Source organism: Arachis stenosperma, chromosome 10 (genome assembly GCF_014773155.1).
Source record: "Arachis stenosperma cultivar V10309 chromosome 10, arast.V10309.gnm1.PFL2, whole genome shotgun sequence".
NCBI lineage: Eukaryota > Viridiplantae > Streptophyta > Magnoliopsida > Fabales > Fabaceae > Arachis > Arachis stenosperma.
In genome coordinates, this window is record NC_080386.1 from 8,737,605 (window position 1) to 8,761,138 (window position 23,534).

Genomic DNA, 23,534 nt, shown 5'->3' on the forward strand with positions numbered 1-23,534 from the left:
AGGATGAGTTCAAGTTGAATGCTGTGAAAGCTATGCAGCATCTAGACACACCAGAAGACTGCATGGACGTTGACATTATTGATTCTCTGGTAGAAGAGATCAATATGGCTGAAAGCCTAGAATCAGAGCTTGAGGACATCTTCAAAGATGCTCAACCTGATCAAGAAGAACTAGAGGAAGTAAAGGAATTTTCGAAAATTCCTCAGGAGGAGGATAAGCCTCCCAAGCCTGAACTCAAACCATTACCATCATCCTTGAAATATGCATTTCTGGGAGAAGGTGACACTTTTCCAGTGATTATAAGCTCTGCTTTAAATTCACAGGAAGAGGAAGCACTGATTCAAGTGCTAAGGACACACAAGACAGCTCTTGGGTGGTCCATAAGTGATCTTAAGGGCATTAGCCCAGCTAGATGCATGCACAAGATCCTGTTGGAGGATAATGCCAAACCAGTGGTTCAACCACAGAGGAGGCTAAATCCAGCCATGAAGGAGGTGGTGCAGAAAGAGGTCACTAAATTACTAGAGGCTGGGATCATTTATCCTATTTCTGATAGCCCCTGGGTGAGCCCTGTCCAAGTTGTTCCCAAAAAGGGAGGCATGACAGTGGTTCATAATGAAAAAAATGAACTGGTTCCCACAAGGACAGTCACAGGGTGGCGCATGTGTATTGACTACAGAAGACTCAATACAGCCACCAGAAAGGATCATTTTCCTTTACCATTCATAGACCAAATGCTAGAAAGACTAGCTGGCCATGATTATTACTGCTTTTTGGATGGCTATTCAGGCTACAACCAAATTGCAGTAGACCCTCAGGACCAAGAGAAAACAGCATTCACCTGCCCTTCAGGCGTGTTTGCCTATAGGAGAATGCCTTTTGGTCTGTGCAATGCACCTGCAACCTTTCAGAGGTGCATGCTCTCTATCTTTTCAGATATGGTAGAGAAATTTCTGGAAGTCTTCATGGATGACTTTTCAGTATATGGAGACTCATTTAGCTCCTGTCTTAACCACCTATCACTTGTCCTGAAAAGATGCCAAGAGACTAACCTGGTTTTAAACTGGGAGAAATGTCACTTTATGGTGACTGAAGGAATTGTCCTTGGGCACAAAATTTCAAGCAGGGGAATAGAGGTGGATAAGGCAAAGGTAGAGGTAATTGAAAAATTACCACCACCTGCCAATGTTAAGGCAATCAGAAGCTTTCTGGGACATGCAGGATTTTACAGAAGGTTTATCAAGGATTTTTCAAAAATTGCCAAACCTCTGAGTAATCTGCTAGCTGCTGACACTCCATTTATCTTTGATAATGAGTGTCTGCAGGCATTTGAGACCCTGAAAGCTAAACTGGTCACAGCACCAGTCATCTCTGCACCAGATTGGGCATTACCATTTGAATTAATGTGTGATGCCAGTGATCATGCCATTGGTGCAGTGTTGGGACAGAGGCATAACAAACTTCTGCATGTCATTTATTATGCCAGCCGTGTTCTAAATGATGCACAGAAGAATTACACAACCACAGAAAAAGAATTACTTGCAGTGGTCTATGCCATTGACAAGTTTAGATCCTACCTAGTAGGATCCAAAGTGATTGTGTACACTGACCATGCTGCTCTTAAATACTTACTCACAAAGCAGGATTCAAAACCCAGGCTTATCAGATGGGTGTTGCTTCTGCAAGAGTTTGATATAGAAATAAGAGACAGAAAAGGGACAGAGAATCAGGTAGCTGACCATCTGTCCAGAATAGAGCCAGTAGTTGGGGCGTCCCTCCCTTCTACTGAGATTTCTGAGACTTTTCCAGATGAGCAATTATTTGCCATTCAGGAAGCTCCATGGTTTGCAGACATTGCAAACTATAAAGCTGTGAGGTTCATACCCAAAGAGTACAGTTACATGCAGAAAAAGAAATTAATTTCAGATGCCAAGTACTACCTTTGGGATGAACCATATCTCTTTAAGAGATGTGCTGACGGAGTGATCCGCAGGTGTGTACCCAGAGAAGAAGCACAGAGGATCCTATGGCACTGCCATGGATCACAGTATGGAGGACATTTTGGAAGTGAGCGAACAGCCACTAAAGTCCTCCAATGCGGCTTCTACTGGCCTACTCTCTATAAAGATTCCCGAGAGTTTGTGCGTAACTGTGACAGTTGCCAAAGAGCTGGTAACCTGCCTCATGGATATGCCATGCCTCAACAAGGGATATTAGAGATAGAGCTGTTTGATGTATGGGGAATTGACTTCATGGGGCCATTCCCACCATCATACTCAAACACTTACATTCTGGTGGCAGTGGACTATGTATCTAAGTGGGTAGAAGCAATTGCTACACCCACTAATGATACTAAGACCGTACTGAAATTCCTCCAGAAGAACATTTTCAGCAGATTTGGCGTTCCCAGAGTGCTAATCAGTGATGGGGGCACTCATTTCTGCAATAAACAACTATACTCTGCTATGGTCAGATATGGAATTAGCCACAAAGTGGCAACTCCGTATCATCCACAGACAAATGGGCAAGCAGAGGTCTCTAACAGAGAGCTAAAAAGAATCCTAGAACGGACTGTAATGTCCCGAAGAAAGGATTGGGCAAAGAGCTTGGATGATGCTCTGTGGACATACAGAACAGCATTCAAGACTCCTATAGGTACCTCCCCATACCAATTGGTGTATGGGAAGGCCTGTCATTTGCCTGTGGAACTGGAACATAAAGCCTACTGGGCAACCAGATTCCTAAACATGGATGCACAGTTAGCTGGTGAGAAAAGACTGCTCCAGCTAAATGAGCTAGAGGAGTTCAGACTCAATGCCTTTGAAAATGCAAAAATTTATAAGGAAAAGGCAAAGAAATGGCATGACAGGAAATTGTCAACCAGAGTCTTTGAGCCAGGACAAAAAGTTCTGCTCTTCAACTCTAGGCTCAAACTGTTTCCAGGAAAACTCAAATCCCGTTGGGGGGGTCCATATGTGATTACAGGAGTGTCACCATATGGATATGTTGAGCTTCAGGATATTGATTCTGATAAGAAGTTCATTGTTAATGGACAGAGAATCAAACACTATCTTGAAGGAAACTTTGAGCAGGAGTGCTCAAAACTGAGACTAGAGTGATTCTCAGTGAAAGTCCAGCTAAAGACAGTAAAGAAGCGCTTACTGGGAGGCAACCCAGTCATTAGTAGGTTGTATGATTGTTCTTACAGAGGCAAACATCAAAAAATGAAGGAATTCACAGAGTTACAGAAGGATTCAGCTCAAAAAGCAGAGAAAATGAGCTTACTGGCGAAAAAACGCCAGTAAGGTGCATTTTGGGCGTTAAACGCCAGAATGGGTACCATTCTGGGCGTTTAACGCCAGTAATGGTACCATTTTGGGCGTTAAACGCCAGAATGGGTACCATTCTGGGCGTTTAACGCCAGGTGTGCAGCATCACTGGGCGTTCAGAAAAACGCCCAGTGAGGAAGGTTTTCTGGCGTTTAACGCCAGCCAGGGTACCTGGCTGGGCGTTAAACGCCCAAAAAGGGTGCCAAGTGGACGTTAAACGCCAGAATGGGTGCCATTCTGGGCGTTTAACGCCAGAAAGGTGGGGGGACCACATTTTTTTTTTCAACTCAAATTTTTTCAAACTTTCCTCTTTTTACCCATAATCTTCTACATAAATGCACTTCAACCTTTCATCATTCACTTTCAAATCTTCACAAATCAAAACCATTCTTCAAATCTATTTCAAAATAATCTCAAATCTTCTTCAAAAACTCACCCTTTTCTCAAATTTTTTTTCAAAATCTTTTCAAATTTCCTTTCAAATCTCTCTTTTGTTTTCGAAATTCTCCTCCCCCCACTCTATAAATGAACGTTCCTCACCCCTCCTTCCTCACACCATTCGAATTTCCTCTCTCTCTCTCTCTCTCTTCTCTTCTTTCTTTTCTTTTTGCTTGAGGACAAGCAAAACCTCTAAGTTTGGTGTGCTTTTCCGTGATCACTAAGCTAAGATCTATCAAGATCATGGCTCCCAAGGGAAAACAAACCAACTCAAGAGGAAAGAAAGAGACTAATCCAAAGAATCTTTGGAATGAAGAGAAGTTCTTAACCAAAGAACATGAAGACCATTATCACAAAATAATGGGTCTGAGGTCAGTGATCCCGGAAGTTAAATTTGATCTGAAAGAAGATGAATATCCGGAGATCCAAGAGCAAATTCGAAACAGAGGTTGGGAAGTTCTGACCAATCCTGAGACAAAGGTTGGAAGGAACAGGGTTCAGGAATTCTACTCAAATCTGTGGCTAACAGATAAGCAAAGAATGACTGGAACCGCTTACCATACCCACAGAACCATGGTCAGAGGGAAAGTTATGTACTTCCATCTGGACAAAATAAGAGAAATCTTCAAACTACCTCAACTACAAGATGATCCTGATTCCTTCAATAGGAGGATGGTGAGAGTAGATAAAGGGTTGGATCAAGTTCTAGAGGACATATGCCTCCCTGGGACTAAGTGGATAACCAATTCAAAGGGTGTCCCAAACCAACTCAAGAGGGGAGACCTCAAGCCAATTGCAAGAGGTTGGCTAGACATTATTGGGCGTTCCATATTGCCCACTAGCAACCGTTCTGAGGTCACCATCAAGAGAGCAGTGATGATTCATTGCATTATGCTTGGAAAAGAAGTGGAGGTTCATCATGTGATTGCTTGTGAGATCTACACCATTGCAAATAAGAATTCCACTGAGGCCAAACTGGCTTACCCAAGCTTGATTTCCTTGCTCTATAAAGAGGCTGGGGTGAAGATGGGAGTAGATGAGTTCATACCCATTGAACACCCAATCACCAAGAAGTCAATGGAAGGACAAGTGCAAGACAACTCCATCAAGAGGAGGGCGCAGGAATTCCTCCCTGAATTCCCAAGAATTGACTACTGGTCCAGCCTAGAAGCATCTATTAACAAGCTGCAAGAGACTATGGAGCAACTGAAGGAAGAACAGCAGAATCAGAACTTCATGCTCTGCAAATTGCTGAAGGAACAAGAGAAGCAGGGGCGTGAACTCCAAGAGGTTAAACGCCAAAAGCTCTCCTCCCAAGCTGAGGGAGCATCCACTTCTCAAAATCAAGGTTGTTGAGTTCTAACTCTGTGAAAACCTCTATCATTAGGAGCCTATGTTTGCGTTTTTTTTCTTTCTCTTTATTATCTTCTATTTTTTTTTAGTCTCATTCTATATCTATTTTTGAGTCTTGTTTTTAATTCATAATTAATAAAATTAAAGTTATGCCTTAAAGTTATGAATGTCCTATGAATCCATCACCTCTCTTAAAAGAAAAAAATGCTTTAATCACAAAAGAACAAGAAGTACAGGATTTCGAAATTTATCTCTGAAACTAGTTGAATTAGTTTGATGTGGTGACAATACTTTTTGTTTTCTGAATGAATGCTTGAACAGTGCATATGTCTCTTGAATTTGTTGTTTTTAAGAATGTTAAAATTGTTGGCTCTTGAAAGAATGAGGAGAAAGAGAACTGTTATTGAGGATCTGAAAAATCATCAAATTGATTCTTGAAGTAAGAAAAAGCAGTGAATACAAAAAAAAAATTTCGAAAAAAAAAAAAGAAAAGAAAAAAAAAAAAGAAGGAAATAAAGTTGTGATCCAAGGCAAAAGAGTGTGCTTAAGAACCCTGGACACCTCTAATTGGGGACTTTAGCAAAGCTGAGTCACAATCTAAAAAGGTTCACCCAATTATGTATCTGTGGCATGTATGTATCCGGTGGTAATACTGGAAGACAGAGTGCTTTGGGCCACAGCCAAGACTCATACACTGGCTATGTTCAAGAATCAACATACTTAACTAGGAGAATCAATAACACTATCTGAGTTCTGAGTTCTTATAGATGCTAATCATTCTGAACTTCAAAGGATAGAGTGAGATGCCAAAACTGTTCGGAGGCAAAAAGCTACTAGTCCCGCTCATCTAATTGGAGCTATGTTTCTTTGATATTTTGGAGTCTATAGTATATTCTCTTCTTTTTATCCTATTTTTATTTTCAGTTGCTTGGGGACAAGCAACAATTTAAGTTTGGTGTTGTGATGAGCGGATAATTTGTATGCTTTTTGGCATTGTTTTTAGTAAGTTTTCAGTATCTTTTAGTTAGTTTTTAGTATATTTTTATTAGTTTTTAATTAAAATTCACTTTTCTGGACTTTACTATGAGTTTGTGTGTTTTTCTGTGATTTCAGGTATTTTCTGACTGAAATTGAGGGTTCTGAGCAAAAATCTGATCCAGAGACCAAAAAGGACTACAGATGCTGTTGGATTCTGACCTCCCTGCACTCGAAGTGGATTTTCTGGAGCTACAGAAGCCCAATTGGCTCGCTCTCAACGGCATTGGAAAGTAGACATCCAGGGCTTTCCAGCAATATATAATAGTCCATACTTTGCCCAAGATTTGATGGCCCAAACCTGCGTAGCAATCCGGCCTCAGAAATTCCAGCGTTAAACGCCGGAACTGGCATAAAACTTGGAGTTAAACGCCCAAACTGGCATGAGAACTGGCGTTTAACTCCAGAAAACGTCTCTACACATAAAAGCTTCAATGCTCAGCCCAAGCACACACCAAGTGGGCCCGGAAGTGGATTTTTCTGTCATTTACTCATTTTTGTAAACCTTAGGATACTAGTTTACTACTTATAGGATCTTTTGACATTGTATCCGTACCTTATGCAACCTTATGACATTTTACACGTTTTCTTCCACAGCATGAGCCTCTAAACCCCATGGTTGGGGGTGAGGAGCTCTGCTGTGTCTTGATGGATTAATGCAATTACTACTGTTTCTTATTCAATCATGCTTGCTTCCATTCTAAGATAACACTTGTTCTTAATCCGGATGAATGTGATGATCCGTGACAATCATCATCATTCTCAACTATGAACACATGCCTGACAACCACCTCTGTTCTATCTTAGATTGAGTAGTTATCTCTTGGGTTCTTTAATCGGAATCTTCGTGGTATAGGCAGGACCTGATGGCAGCATTCAAGAGAATCCGGAAGGTCTAAACCTTGTCTGTGGTATTCTGAGTAGGATTCAATGATTGAATGACTGTGACGTGCTTCAAACCTGTAACCTACTGGGCGTTAGTGACAGACGCAAAAGAGTGATTCTACTCCGGTAGGGGAGGGAACCAAACCGGTGATTGGCAGCACTGTGACAGAGTGTGTGCATTAGCTTTCACTGCGCGGATGGGAGGTAGCTGCTGACAACAGTGAAACCCTATACGAGCTTGCCATGGAAGGAGACTTGCGTGTTTGATGAAGAAGACAGTAGAAAAGCAGAGATTCAGAAAATGGAGCATCTCCAAAAACCCCAACCTATTCTCCATTACTGCAAAACAAGTAACCATTTCATGTTCTTTTGCTTTTCACAATCAATCCTGATAATTTCTGATCTCCTGACTAAGATTTACAAGATAACCATAGCTTGCTTCAAGCCGACAATCTCCGTGGGATCGACCCTTGCTCACGCAAGGTATTACTTGGACGACCCAGTGCACTTGCTGGTTAGTTGTGCGGAGTTGCAAAAGTGTTATTGCAATTTCGTGCACCAGACCTCTAAAATAAAAATTTAGTACGTATAATAGTGTGAAAATGATTATAACTAGGAGCCTTTGGAGAAAAAGGGGTAAAACAAAATCGTAACTCGAAAACGCAACACTCCGATCGATAACATAACAAATAAAGGAATAAGCTAAAGCGAGATTATATATATACAAAAGAGTGTCAAAAATAGAAATATCAAAACTCAAAATCCGGTTGCAAAGATAACCGGTCCGAGCATAGCAATATATACATGTAATAAAATAAGAAACCCCAAGGGACATAAATACAAAAAATCTATTCTCCAAAACCTCCTCTAAGAGGAGTCATCACAGTTTGTATTATTTAGTGGAGATAAAAGTATCTAAACAAAATATATAAACTAAAATAGAGTTCCGAGAACCAAGGATCTTCGCTAATCCAGAAGTCTCCAGCATGCTTCAGCGAGAAGTCTCACGTCCTGCATCTGAAAACCACAAAATCCGCATGGGTGAGAACCGGAGGTTCTCAGTATGGTAACAATGCTCACATATCTAACATGTAATGTCCTGAGAAAGCCAAAGGCAATCCTAGAACTTCCAATAGATAATTCAAAGCTTATAAACAGGCTAAACCATAAATGGCAACTGACTAAGGATTCTTTAGTCTAACTAATACTTTCCTTTCCAAACACAGTTATATCAAACAAGAGATGTACAAATAGGAGCAGATAAGGCATTTAGACAATTAACAAGTAATATGCAGTCAAATAGGCAATCTCAAATAATTCACATAGTATGCATATGATGTATGCCTATCCTAATGGCCGATGATATCATCTGTCGGTTATATAGCCAACCCGACAAGTCCTGGTAGCTAACTATTAGACTGTCCCTCTGTCGTGCATCCCCAACTCGAGTTATCCTCGATCATCATCATGATCATAATCATAATCCATATCCAACACCCTCACTGGCGTATATTCACGGGGGCGAGCTCATCCGAAACTTTCACAGTGTCCGGCCACACTTACGACATAGGGTCAGCAGAGTATCGAGCCTCCACCTGGAGCACGTGGTGGCTAGCCACTGCTTTCACCCAAGGAAACTCATATCTCAGATAGTGAAAGTGCAACATTCACATTTCATTCAGTATGCATCTATGCAATCATATTTGGCCATAAATCAACAATGGCTCCACCGTAGTCCGACAATAACTCAGCCATCCGGCTCATAGTTCAATTCCAGAACCAGCCAATTTATCAACATATACAACCCTTCGCCTCATGGCACATAACGCACTTCCACCGCCATCCTCCGTATCTCACATAATCATCGTTGATCATCATTGATCATAAATCTTTTCCTTTCTTCATTCACAAGTCACCACATTTCCTAGCTCCTTTCTCATTGCTAGGAATATCATAATGATTTAAGACATAAGGGGTGAGATCGGAGGCTTAAAAGTATGAAATTTGGCTTTTAAAACTAAAAAATCAACTTTGGAAAAAAATAATAAGGTCAGACATGCGTGTCGCCCACGCGCACGCGTGGAACGCCAAAAAGTTCATCGACGCGTCTGCGTCGCCCACGCGCATGCGTGGATGGAAAAACAGCCAAGCGACGCCTACGCGTCAGCCACACGTACGCGTGGGTGCATTTATGCCCCCACGCACAAAACTGGCACAATTCTTGCACAACTCTCGGGAAAATGGCTGAGCATTTAGTGCAGCGCATCGACGCACACGCGTGGATGGTGCTTTTTCAAAAAACGATGCGTACACGTCAGTCACACTTACGCATGGGGGGCATTTTGCTAAAAAAAATTTTCTAAGTTAAAAGCTGCAGAATTCACAAATTAAACCCCCAATCCTCCGACGGGCATAACTTCTCCGTTTCAAATAATTTTTCGCCCGTTCTTCGAACGACATAAACATCCCGGATCCAATTTCATTTCTAAACAAGTTTGGAACAAAACGGGGATCGGAGCCCAAGTTATGTTTCATCAAAGTATGTCCAAAAAATCATATTTTCATACAAAACCACAAAGTGCCATTTTTAAAACAAACCAATTTCATCTCTTTTCAAAATCAACCAAAATATACCAATTTCAACCCTTTTTGAAATCAATCCAAAACATACCAAAAATCATCCTCAAGCCTCCTCAACTCATACATTAACATTTTCCTCAAAATCACAACCACCATATCCCATTTAACCTATCTCAATCAAATGGCTAAGAATTCAAACACATTAGCATGTCATATACCCTTCCTCATCCCAATTTCCAACAATACCATTTCCAATCAACCATCATTATATATAATCAATATCATAATCACCATTAACATGGTTTCACCCATAATTCAACCTCAATCATTCATCAAGCATATATCACAACATGTATTTTTCTCATATACCACACCATCAAGGCATTAATATTCATAATCACACATATGACCACATCATATATCTCAACCATTCAACCACATCAACAATTTAATGCCTATCTTAGGGCCTCTAACCTAAGTTTTCACACCACATTACATTTTAGATATAGAAAACTGAGACCATACCATAGCCGATTTTTCACGCTCAACTGGAGCACTTTCAAACCACTTTTTCACAAGCTCTCAAGGTCTCAACACCTCCAAAAACAGATTTTTACACACCAAAGCCCTCTTTCAAGCTTTTCAAAATCTCAATCAAGCTTCAATATTCACATACACATTACCTAAGCCACAATTATCATACCCAAACACCACAACTCAATACCCAAGCATCATAAAATAAAAATTACACTAGGGTTGAGAATCTTACCACACCCAAGGTTCAAGGAGACAAGATTAATCTTCTCCTTCAAGAGAGTTGGGTCCTATAACATCAAAGAGTCCAAAATCTCAACACTTTCTCCATGAAATTCGAAATTTAGGGATGAAGACTGAAATGATTTCGTGGCTTACCTCAAGAATAAAGTAGTGAGTTTTGTAGAGCTCTCCACGGTGAACGCGTGTCCGTAAACAGTGCGGCAATCGGAGCTCTAGATCAAAAGTTATGGTGGTTTGAAGATCAAACAAGGGTAGAACTTTGAGAGAGTGTTCTTCCCCCTTGTGTTTCCATTTTCAGTGTGTTTGACAGTGTAAAGAGAAGAGAGAGTGCTGTTTTAGGGTTTATTAGGTTTAGTTAGGTTGGGCCAAGTGCCCAATATGGGTCAAGTTAGCCTGGTTTGACCCGTTCGGTACAATCTTAGTCCAATTTCTATAAAATTAGTATCGAAATTCTTGTCTCAATCTCTTTTATCATATTAAGCCATAAAAATCATATTTTTGGTTTTCTAGAATAAATTCTTATTTATGAGTTAATTAGTCATTAATTAACTAGGTTTTACAAAGCTCATTGTCCTTTCATTACTCGTTAAAGTTTTTTCACATATGCCATACAAAAAATCTGTGATGGGCATTTGGAATGACTTTCCGAAGTGCTGGAATGAGTCCCTGTACAAAGTTAAACAAAAAACCACAAAATGTAGTTACTGTCGAGCCTCAGAAAGGTCATTGAACCAATTTAAATGAACTCAAACTGGTCCCTGAACTAATTTTAATGAACTCAAAATGGTCCCCTGTAACATGCTAACACAACCACGATGATAAAATAAGAGTCAATAATAATCAGTAACAGGGCCAATCCACCACTAAATATGGTTAAATATAACATTATTAAACATGATTAAACATTACATTTTATCAATAGGTAATTCAATTAGTAAAACATAAGATGATTAAACATTTTCCTTTACGAATATCTAAATATTTAATTCAATTAGTAAGACATAACATGATTAAACATTACCTTGTGCATGTTAGAAATGAAGGACCAGCCAGATTGGTAATCACCAAAATCTTCAAATAGCAACTCCAATAACCATTTCCAATTCTTTGTTCTCTATACTCACAATTGCGTAGGCTATGCCATAAATTTAGTTGTTTACGTCTTGTCCGATAGCTGATAAGATTTGTCCACCAAAGCGTGTCTTTAAAAAAGTTCCATCCATCCTATAAGGGGTCTACACATAGCTTTGAATCCTCTCTTACATTCATCTAAACATATATACATCTTTTTGAAAATAGAATCTTCATCGGGGTCTGGTTGAGGGATAACTCTAACAATGAACCCAGGATTGCTCTTAAGAAGGGTCAAACCGTAGTCTCTAACCATATTATATTGAACAGTTGTATCTCCGTATACTATGTGCCTTGCATCTTCTAAATCCCTTGTAAAAAAAGATTTATTAATATTCAAGTCACATTTGCTCTTGAAGTAGGCAAGAGCTTCAGAGTGCTTTAGATTAGGAAACTTCCTTCACTTCTTCACCAGTTTACATGCTAACCATCTTTTGTTTGCCAACCTGTTTTTGCACTTCATTGCACAGGTAAGATCACCATTAAAGGTTTTTATCTGCCAGCAAACTCTCTCACTATCCTTTGAGGAATAAACTACCCAATCACAATATTTGGTCTTGCACAAGGCTCTACACCTAACATTATCATTCTTCTTGTATCAAATTCTCCTGGATACAATACTCCCGGACAACCTCTCTAAATTTCTGCTTTGTGTTAAATTTCATACCAGCTTCAAGCTTTAGCTCTCCAAATCTAGCACATTTGTTAAACACAGAAAATACATCATCAGATTCCACCTCAAATAGCTCATCTTCAGAGGCTGGAGGTATCTTTATTTTCTCTAAATGCCATGAATCTCCTCTATTCGAATCATCACGATACCCATCATGAGCATCATACGCTACGACCACATCATGCATTGCATTAAATCCACCAAAAAAGTAATTATCATCCTCACTGGAATCATACTCTTCCACCACTAAACCATCATACTCTAACAACATTTTTCTCTTCTCTTACTCAAATGGCCTTGTGAAATATGCTTTGATTTGAATTTCTTTGTTTTAGCAGCTAAAATCTTTAATGAATCTTCATCTTCACTTGAACTAAGATGATTAAACATTTTCCTTTACGAATATTTAAATATCTAATTCAATTAGTAAGACATAACATGATTAAACATTACCTTTTGCATGTTAGAAATGAAGGACCAGCCAGATTGGTAATCACCAAAATCTTCAAATAGCAACTCCAATAACCATTTCTAATTCTTTGTTCTCTATACTCACAATTGCATAGGCTATGCCATAAATTTAGTTGTTTACGTCTTGTCCGATAGCTGATAAGATTTGTCCACCAAAGCGTGTCTTTAAAAAAGCTCCATCCATCCTATAAGGGGTCTACACCTAGCTTTGAATCCTCTCTTGCATTCATCTAACATATATACATATTTTTGAAAATAGAATCTTCATCAGGGTCTGGTTGAGGGATAACTCTAACAATGAACCCAGGATTGCTCTTAAGAAGGGTCAAACCGTAGTCTCTAACCATATTATATTGAACAGTTGTATCTCCGTATACTATGTGCCTTGCATCTTCTAAATCCCTTGTAAAAAAAGATTTATTAATATTCAAGTCACATTTGCTCTTGAAGTAGGCAAGAGCTTCAGAGTGCTTTAGATTAGAGAACTTCCTTCACTTCTTCACCAGTTTACATGCTAACCATCTTTTGTTTGCCAACCTGTTTTTGCACTTCATTGCACAGGTAAGATCACCATTAAAGGTTTTTATCTGCCAGCAAACTCTCTCACTATCCTTTGAGGCATAAACTACCCAATCACAATATTTGGTCTTGCACAAGGCTCTACACCTAACATTATCATTCTTCTTGTATCAAATTCTCCTGGATACAATACTCCCGGACAACCTCTCTAAATTTCTGCTTTGTGTTAAATTTCATACTAGCTTCAAGCTTTAGCTCTCCAAATCTAGCACATTTGTTAAACACAGAAAATACATCATCAGATTCCACCTCAAATAGCTCATCTTCAGAGGCTGGAGGTATCTTTATTTTCTCTGAATGCCATGAATCTCCTCCATTCGAATCATCACGATACCCATCATGAGCATCATACGCTACGACCACATCATGCATTGCATTAAATCCACCAAAAAAGTAATTATCATCCTCACTGGAATCATACTCTTCCACCACTAAACCATCATACTCTAACAACATTTTTCTCTTCTCTTACTCAAATGGCCTTGTGAAATATGCTTTGATTTGGATTTCTTTGTTTTAGCAGCTAAAATCTTTAATGAATCTTCATCTTCACTTGAACTTTCTTCACCCTCAGGCTTATAAAGGCTGTCTTTCATAGTATCATAGCTATCATGGCTATCCGATGAGAAATCTATCTCTATATGAATTACCTTTCCTCTAGATGATGATCTTGTTAGAAGCCCTTTACTTGTTTGCTTTGTCACATGCCTTTTAACATATCCTCCATCCTTGTTCAAATTATTTTTTGTTCTACTATCCTTGAATTCAGTTAATTTTTTCACTAATTTAATTTGTTAAGTTAGGTTGATTTATTGGGTTGGGTTGATTTTTTAGGTTCAGCTGATTTCTTGGGTTGTAACTTTAGGTTGCAATTAGACTTGGGTTTGAGCCTAACTTTAGTTGCTATGTTTGGAGTTTTGGTTCGGGTATAGGTGGATATTGGAATAGGAATTAATTTTGGATAAGAGGTGGGTGTTAGAATTGGGGTAGGGGTGGGTATTGGGGTGAGAGTTGATTTTGGAGTAGAAGTGGGTATTTGTGTGGGAGTTAGATTTGGGACAGGGGTGGATATTTAAGGTACGGGTGAGTATTTCAGTGGAGGATCGACTCATCTAAATACATCAATTTTTTTTCTTTAACTGACTTAGATGGTTATTGTTTATCAACATAATCTGATTCAGAGACTCCATGCTCATGATACACATGAGCAACTCCATTGTTTCTCTCAACATAGAAGCACATTTTTAGCATATCATTGTCATTAGTCAGGGTCTTCAAATCAGTTGTCAAGGGCATGTTGGGAACCAACCATCTATGTTGCTCGACCTTATCAAAGCCAAGGTGTTTGTAGTAGTCCCTGATTGAAAAAACATTCAATGTGTCTGTATCTAACCCAGGTAATTCTAAAATTTGCTCCCTGCAGTATGTCAAGTTTTCATCTTTATTTCTGACAAATGATCCTCCACGTGCACGGTGATATATAGTTTTAATGAATTGATCTCCCGTCTATACACATAGAAAATTTAAAAAATGATCAACAACAACAACTAGAACTAGTGTGCTTGATATATATAAGTTGTTATGTCAGTACAACTAATTAGAATTCTCAATTCATTTCACCACTATAATTTCAATAGTAAATATAAGAAACCAACAAAATTCACCTCAATGTTTATTCAATGCTTCAATTGAATTAAAAAAAGAGAGATATAATACGCAAAAGAATATAATTTGATTAGTCTTTACCATGTCTTGACAAGGTTAGACTTGCTAAAAATAAACTACATTATTGTTATGAGACAACAACAGACCAAAAAGAGTTCATTTAGAAAATTAGATCAACTACTCCATATACGATCAATAATTAAATTTTCTAGATCAATTATTTTATTTTACAAGATGTAACAAGCAGTTGACTTATTCAACTTGGCTACATATAGAGATTAAGACTTTGATGATACTACACCTCTCTTCTAAATAAAATAGAGGAAAAATCAAATATAACATATTGCATATGACAATCTGATTCTTTTTTTATTTCTTAATCCATTGATTATCAGACAAACACACCAATGTCAAAATCCTAACCCAAAAAATCCCTAAAATACTTAAAATCAAATTAATGGTCCAGAAATAGAAAATGATCGAATATCTAACAAATAAGCTAAGAAATTAAATGATAGTCAATGAAAACATAAACCTTAATGGAGAATAAACACAAAAATTAACATATACTAACATGCAAAGCAAAATGCATTTAGCTAGAACGCATAAAAAGGAAACAGTGGAGGAACCGAAAGTGAAGCAAAAAACAAAGCATCATCATGGGTATAGAAGTTTTTTTCTTCACTATTTTTCTTACCTCAAACTTAGTCAATGTAGGTGAAGAGAAGACAGTTGGTGCAATGCGAAGTGGTTGAAGAGAAGAGAATCGCGACTTCAACGAATCTGATAAGTCAGACTCGCAACAACGCCATTGAAGAGAAGAGAAAGAAGAAGAACAATCCTATTATGGGGAGAATATCATGTAGTGCTTGTTTAACTACCACGTTTGCCATCTCAAAATATGAAACGACGTTGTTTTGGGCTGTTTGAACATCAAACCAAAATGACGTCGTTTTAGTGGAGTCCACCTGGCAGTCTCTTGTATACGTCATCTCTCCCGTAATAATTCTGTGATGGAAATCACCGCAGAGAGCAACATGATCAAAATTTGAAAAGTTTAAAAACTAAATTAAGGCAATTAAAATTTTAAAGACTAAATTGAGGTTCGAAGGTAACTTTAGGAATCAAACTGAATATTTTCTCGAGTCACCAAAAAAAAAAAAAACTGAATATTTTCTCATTTATTTTCACTTACGATTTAATAAAGCATATAATTTATTTTTAATGTTCTGTTCTCTTTCTACTTCTAATACTTTGTGATAAATTGAATTGCTCATATATATATATATATATATATATATATATATATAATTCAAGGTTCTGAAAACCGAACCGGTCATTGAACCGGTCAAGTGACCGGTTTAACGGTTTAATGGTTCAACCTCGGTTAAATCGTGGTTGAACCGATTTAATTAAATATTAATAAAATCTTTAAAAATTTAATTATTTCTAAATAAAATTTAAAATAAAAATTTTTTAATTAACTTCTAACAAGTTCTTAACAAGTTCTTACTGAGATAATGAGCAACAATTCTCAAAACAAATACTCAGAATCCAAACCCACCAAACTAATTATGTAGAAACAAGTTTCTAGAGTTTTAGAAAACAAAAAAAAGAAGAGTACTTGAGAGTACTTGAAAAAAAATTAGAAATTAATTAATTGTGACTAATCAGTAACAAACAAGAAAGTGAGAGAAGCCCACATCAAAATCACATATCCATAGGTCATAAAAATTAACAACAGTACATTTAGGACACAATTGATAACCAAAGAACAAGTGCAAACAAATTAAGTTCTAGGGATTCCAGTTTCCACAACAGCAAAAAAGAAAAGATTTCTCATACTGATAATAGCAGGAATTCAAATATTGAACTCTGCATTAAAAAAAAATAAACAGATCTCAGATCGATGGAGTAGTGGGTGAACGGGAAGGAGGTAGATCTCAGATCTGGCCGCCGTGATAACGCTGGATTGGGAGAGGTAGATCTCAGATCTGGCCGCGAAGAACGGAGAGGCGAGCAGAGAGGCGATTTGGGCGGCGAGCCAGCGACAGAGACGAAGTAAACAAACCGGAGACAGAGGGATGTGGGTGGAGTAATCAACGCTGGTTGCGTCAACGAGGAGAGGAGAAGCCGAGGAGTGCTTACCGTAGAAGTGAGTCGACAAGATGAGCAGAGGCCGGAGACTGAAGAGGCGAGACGACAAGATGAGCGACGTCCGACGGTAAAGTGGGCGGCGCGAGCGACGGCGATGTTCCACGATGAGGAGAAGAGGGTGAGAAGCAGCTGTTGGTGGGGGTTGCTCTTGTCTGAGTTCTTTGATAGGGTTTAGGCTGTGTGAATTGTGAAAGTGAAGGGAGAGGGAGCCTTCTGCACTGCCCGTATGTTGTTTTTTTTTTTTAGGAGACAAAACGACGCCGTTTAACATTTTTAATTTCAAACCAAAAACCGTTAAAAAACCGGACGGTTCTCCCGGTTAACCGCCGGTTTGACCGGTTTTTTTTATCGGTTTTTTGTTAGACGGTTTCTGACCTTATCTGGATCGGTTAGGTGACCGGTTCCCGGTTTTTTCGGTTAAACCGGCCGGTCCGGTTCGGTTTTCAGAACCATGATATAATTGTTAATTTTTTTATAAATATTTTTAATTTACAAGTTATATTTGCGTTTCGTCTTACTATTCTATGAATTATGATTTTACACTAGTCTTTCAAATCTAAATAAAAACTACGAGTTCACTATTTTGGTCTCAACATTTTAGAGAGACACAAAATACATATTTTTAATGGTACTTGTGTATGATCGTATCTTTCATAATTTTTTTGTCTCAGTGAATAAACATCATACATATATTTCCGTGTAATTTCGTGTAATTCCGCATTTATGTTTTGATGGGCATGTATACCAAAAACAAACGCTACAAATTTTAAAAATTGGTCTGTATCCAAAATATTTTTCTAATAATTTTTATCTTTTTACTCTTTTTATTGACAGTATCAAACTGACATAAATGTGTATAGTTAATTATGACATTAATATTCATTTCTTCAAAAATAATTATATTTTCACTATCTAAATAATTTTTTTAATTCAAATCTTATATGAGAATATTTAAAATGAGAAGTTTAAATCTTTATCCAATTAACTTAAATAAAGCGGTTTAAACATTTTTGAATTCAATTTAAATTAAATAATTGACTAAATAATTTCACAAATCTTACCCTAAGCGGTTTAAACACTTTTTAAAAAGATTGAAAGTACTTTTTATATTTTCAACGTGTTTGTCAAACACATCCTTTTGCTACATCCTTTTGCTTCTAATTCTATAAATACACTTTTATTTTATTTATATAAATAAGATTTTAATTTTTTATTTCCTTCTCCTATCAATTCACTTATCATACTCTTATCAACTCCACTTATTAATCATAGTAATTATAATATCATATTCTTCATTATTAGGCATTTTTGTAATTACTACTTAATATTCTTTTTTATAATTTGAATTTTATATTTAAGAATACAATAAATAATAATAATAATAATAATAATAATAATAATTAAATGACTTTAATTGTAATTGATTTTTAATTCTTTTATTTTATTTATTATCATTTCAAAAGTTAACAAACGTAAACGCCTTCTTTAATAGATTTATCATTGTTAGAAGAATCAAGAAGGCGGTATACTCCTTCAAATGCCAAAAATCACAACTTTGGTTTAATTATAAGTACAATTAAATTAGGCCAAGGAAATTTACAAGAAGTCGCCTTTGTCATTGCAAATAATATGACATTTGAATTTGACTTTAACACAATATCTATATCAAAAGGAGTTGAAGAATAATTTGAATGACAGACGGACTCATCGATAAGATTGTTGCCAGTCAACCAATTTTTAAAAATATAAAAAATCACATTAGCTTTAATGAGATATGGTAATAAATTGATTTTATTTTATTTTTTGTGTTTTTATGTGCATTTATAATTATACACTACTAACTAAATTCATACACATAACATTCATAAGTTCATATATATACAACTAACATCTAAAAATTAAATTCATATTTATTAGATATTACATTCATACATCGATGTTTTTAAATTTTATTATAATTGAATTTGAAAAAATGTCAAATTTTTAAATTAATTTATTCAATTGATAAATTTACTCATAATATCTATAAATTCATACACATAACATTCATAATTTCATATTAATAACATCCATAATTTTGGACTCATAATATTTATAATTTCATACATATGATGTCTATAATTAATAAATTTTTATAATTAATATTACCAAATTTTAAACTATACATCTTATTGTATTTTTCAAATTATTTCATATGTGCACTAATAGGCCATGATTTTAATTATTTTAATATTTTTTATTTAATATTCATATATATACTTATTTATTAATTTTAATATGACGAGTTAATAATTATTTTTAAAAATTTATTTTTTAATTTTTGTTTATATTTTATTTTTTATTTTTTAATAGTATATACATAAAATATGAATTGTATAGTAGTTGTTAAATTTTTTTAATTTAACCTCCATTAATTTTTGCAAAAAAAATTATATTTTAATAAATAATAATATAATTGAAAAATATTAGAATTTGATTTGAAAAAACTGATATTAATTTTAAAAAATATTAATAACTTCAAGCACAAAAAAATAAATAAAAAAATATATGTCACTAACTTATAAAAAAAATAAGAATTTTTTACGTATTACTCTTTGTCTACCTAATTTGAAAAATTATCTAAACAAATGAATCTAATTGGATTATTGTTTTATCTTGTCAATATATTAAAATTAAAATTTCTAAAAATAATATTAAAAATTAATTTGTCTAACAAGGTTTAATAACTCCTAAATGTGGCCCCCTCTCTCTTCCTTCATCGGTGGAACACGGTTGTGCAAGTGCAACCTAACACTGATCTCATTCCTTCGCTGACTCCAATTATTACCATTTTTCTTCATTTTTCACGTTTGAACTCGGTCCGCTTTCTTGGAAAGTCTTTATCTTTCCTACACTTTTGCTTCTAATTCTATAAATACCCTTTGCCTCTTACACCCTCTTTTCTCTCTCTCTCTCTCCATATACTCTTCACTCTTAATCTTATTCTGCTTCCTCTTTCTCTTCATGTAAGTCCTTTTTCTCTTTTCATCCTTTTCTTCATCATTATTATTGTTATTCTCTTTCCATTTCTCTTATTACAGATCTAATTAGAGTTTTCTCCGTATGCTGTAATATAATTCTGAATCTGGTTCTTATACTCCTTAAATCTTCTATTGATTTCATACATCTCTGCTCAAATAACAGATTTATATTACGCTCTTTAACATTAAGTTCCTCTGCTGAATGAATTTCATACCTGAAAACGTTTCAACTTCCAAACAAGGCTTTTCTTTGTCTGGTTAGGTATTATTTTGATTCTTTGTTTGTTTATCTGAAATGTGAAAAGTCCATCTGAACTGTGTAATTTGATTTCAGATCTGGTGGCTACTTCCGCTTCTGGATTTTTCAGCAAAGAATATTGATATCTCATACATATCTTACAGATTTTCAGTGCGTGGAACTGCTAAATATGTTCTAGTTTTGCTTTGTTTTGAATCTTCCTACTTACTTAGTTCTCATCCCATGTTTTGATCTTTTATCGCCTTTAGTAGGTTGATTATGACCTCATATTTGTCTCAACTATGTCACAAGTTGTTCAATTTTTCTCAAGATTTCGTACATAGTTCATCTCTTTTGTTTGTGAATTGTTTTTGTGTCGAGAGTTGTACATTTATGAGATTTCAACAAAGTAGTGGAGCTTATCTTTTTGAAGTGTTAATCCTCAATATAGTGTTTTAGATTCTAATGTTCACTAAAATTAATGTGAAGTTTTGCACAATTATTTCTTTGTATGGTATTATTTGTAAGATTTTTGGGATAGAAGCTATGAAAATCAAACGCTTGTGCTGGACAATAGATGACTAGTTGTAAATTTTTTTTACATTAAATTGCATAAAAATTAAATTTCTGTGGATTCCTGACCAATTGATGTGTATATTGAAAAGAATGCTGATTGCTTTTGTTAACCCTCTAGATTGAACTTTTTCCCAGTTGAAGTTTCCCCATTGACTATGTATGTATTCTCTCAAATATTGCTACTTGTGTTGAAAATTGACTTATCTTTCTCCTTGTTTAACATTTCAGCAATATAAACTCGAAGAAAATGGAAGTTATAGGTGGCTGAATGTTGCCAAGTTCTATGGCCTACACTGGTATGACTGTGTTTGTACCTATAATAATTTTGTTGATTATCATTGATTAGTTTATTTTTTTAACTTTAGGATGTAACAAATTCTTGTTGTAATTTATAGATCTTTGGGCAATGTGTAAGGGAGGATACAAGTTTAGCAGCCAAAGAAACAATTCGCTGACGAAGATAAATCAGAGCAATCACAGTAGTAGCAGAACTTGTGTTATGGAATTTGAATCAGACTGGACAAAGCACAGAAAATCATCCGCTTACACCGCTCACGTGATTCGTTCTGCAACATCTATCTTGCCTTGGTCTTGTAGAGTCCCAATTGGTGAAGGGTATCATGAATTCCTTTAATTATATAATTCACATTAAGACCTTTGTTCATCGTTCGGTTGATTGGTCACGGAAAAATTCTCTACATCTTGGAGATATATGGTAAGTGTATTTGCTGATTTGGAAAAGATGCCTGGTTTTGTTGCTGGAAAGAAGAGATCTATAGGCCGAAACATGTGTTTCACCAATTTGGCCAATCAAGACAAGTTAACTTGTTTGCAAACCAATCATTTCTTTGCCTCTGAGGTACCGGAAAACGATGATAGCCCCATTCTACCTGGTCTGCCTGATGATGTGGCAAAACATTGCCTTGCACTTGTGCCTCGTTCTAACGTCCCAACTATTGGTGGTGTCTGTAAGAGATGGAGATCATTTATTCAAAGCAAAGAGTTCATTACTGTGCGAAAATTGGCAGGGATGGTTGAGGAATGGCTCTATTTCTTAACAATGGATACTGAAGGAGAGGGAACTCATTGGGAGGTTATGGATCGTCCCAGTCATAAATGCCAAGCTCTTCCACCGATGCCTGGTCCGGTAAAGGCTGGATTTGGAGTGGTGGTTCTTAATGGAAAGCTTCTTGTTATTGCTGGATATTCAACTAAAGATAGAAGTACCTTTGCCTCAGCAGAGGTTTACCAATATGACTCGCTCCTCAACAAGTACGATTTTCTTTTGTGCTTTATCTAGAAATCTATAAATTAGAGTACTTAAATTTTAACATTTGTCAATAGGATGCAATGACATTGTTACTTTCATTTATGTATCCGACCCTACCTGGTACATAAGACTTTCGTGTTTTTTGTTAATTTAGTTAGAAATCTGGGGAATATATTGCATATGATTAATTCTGATATGAAATCTAGTTCAGGATAGCCTCTTTTCTTGTTCATAATTTGGAGAACTTATTTGTCTGTTAAGCTTGTGAATTTTCTCCTGTAATAATTTTGTAAATTTTTCATGGGTGTGTTCCATTTTGGATATCAAATGCAGTTGGAGCAGACTATCAAAAATGAATGTGGCTCGTTATGACTTTGCATGTGCCGAAGTCAATGGCTTGGTTTATGCTGTAGGAGGCTATGGATTGGACGGTGAAATTCTCTCTAGTGCTGAGGTGTACGACCCTGACACCGACAAATGGACACTGATAGAGAGTGTCCGGCGCCCAAGATGGGGTTGCTTTGCCTGTTCATTGGATGGTAAGCTCTATGTCATGGGTGGAAGGTCGAGCTTTACAATTGGAAACTCCAAGTTTGTTGATGTTTATGACCCCGAAGTCCACAGCTGGGGTGAGTTCAAAAACGGCTGTGTTATGGTCACAGCGCACGCAGTATTGGGAAAGAAATTGTTCTGTATGGAGTGGAAGAACCAGAGGAAGCTAGCAATATTCTGTTCTGAAGACAATTCGTGGAAAATGGTGCCACTTCCACTCACTGGTAGCTCCAGTGTTGATTTTAGATTTGGGATATTTGATGAAAAGCTGTTGCTATTCTCACTGGAAGCAGGACCCTCTTATCAAACTTTGTTGTATGATCCAAATGCAGCTAAAGGGTCAGAGTGGCAAATTTCTGATATAAAACCATCTGGTGTGTTCTTGTGCAGTGTAACAATCAAGGCATGAATATGAAATACTAACGAGGATCTGAACTTTGGAGAGTGGAGTGGAAGTGGAAGACTTCATTGGCTTTTAAGTTTTATACATTTTAATAAAGTTTAGGAAAGTAGTTTGTGTGTTTCATTTTATATTTTCCATTTCTTCCACGTGTTTTGATTATGTACTTCTGGATGTGTCTTTTATTTATTTGGATTACGGTATCCTTTAAGTCTTATTTGTGGCATAATATGGTGTATTAAGTCCCAGTATGGGAACTCGAGTTACTTTGGTACAATTAACTTATTGAATTTGAGGCTTGAGCAGCACTTTTTCAAATTATGGTGAGTGAATGATGATTAACAGTAATAGTCATTTCAATTCTGGTCTACATGTTTGTGCGCCTGGGTGTACTCCAATCTGATA

General features: G+C 36.5%; 1 protein-coding gene across 5 annotated transcripts; it reads left to right on the forward strand.

The window, feature by feature from the left end:
- The first annotated feature begins 19,889 nt into the window (after positions 1–19,889).
- LOC130955179 (F-box/kelch-repeat protein At1g67480-like) lies at positions 19,890–23,447 on the forward strand. Of its 5 annotated transcripts, XM_057881996.1 has the most exons (6): positions 20,061–20,078; positions 20,257–20,355; positions 20,428–20,502; positions 21,136–21,203; positions 21,303–22,179; positions 22,511–23,447. In XM_057881996.1, exons 5-6 carry the CDS (start codon positions 21,620–21,622, stop codon positions 23,136–23,138), a joined length of 1,188 nt encoding a protein of 395 aa, XP_057737979.1. In that variant the 5' UTR covers positions 20,061–20,078; positions 20,257–20,355; positions 20,428–20,502; positions 21,136–21,203; positions 21,303–21,619; the 3' UTR covers positions 23,139–23,447. The 5 variants fall into 5 exon arrangements, with proteins under 5 accessions (XP_057737977.1, XP_057737980.1, XP_057737979.1 ...); XM_057881994.1 differs by lacking the exon at positions 20,257–20,355 and having other exon boundaries at positions 19,890–20,078; XM_057881998.1 differs by lacking the exon at positions 20,428–20,502 and having other exon boundaries at positions 20,062–20,078.
- The last annotated feature ends 87 nt before the right edge of the window (positions 23,448–23,534 follow it).

What these genes read in the sequence shown, in the direction of transcription:
- LOC130955179 (XM_057881994.1), top strand. Translation starts at nt 21,620, where the DNA reads ATGGTAAGTGTATTTGCTGATTTGGAAAAGATGCCTGGTTTTGTTGCT. An exon ending in TATGACTCGCTCCTCAACAA is followed by an intron (nt 22,180 to 22,510) that starts GTACGATTTTCT and finishes TATCAAATGCAG; the next exon opens with TTGGAGCAGACTATCAAAAA.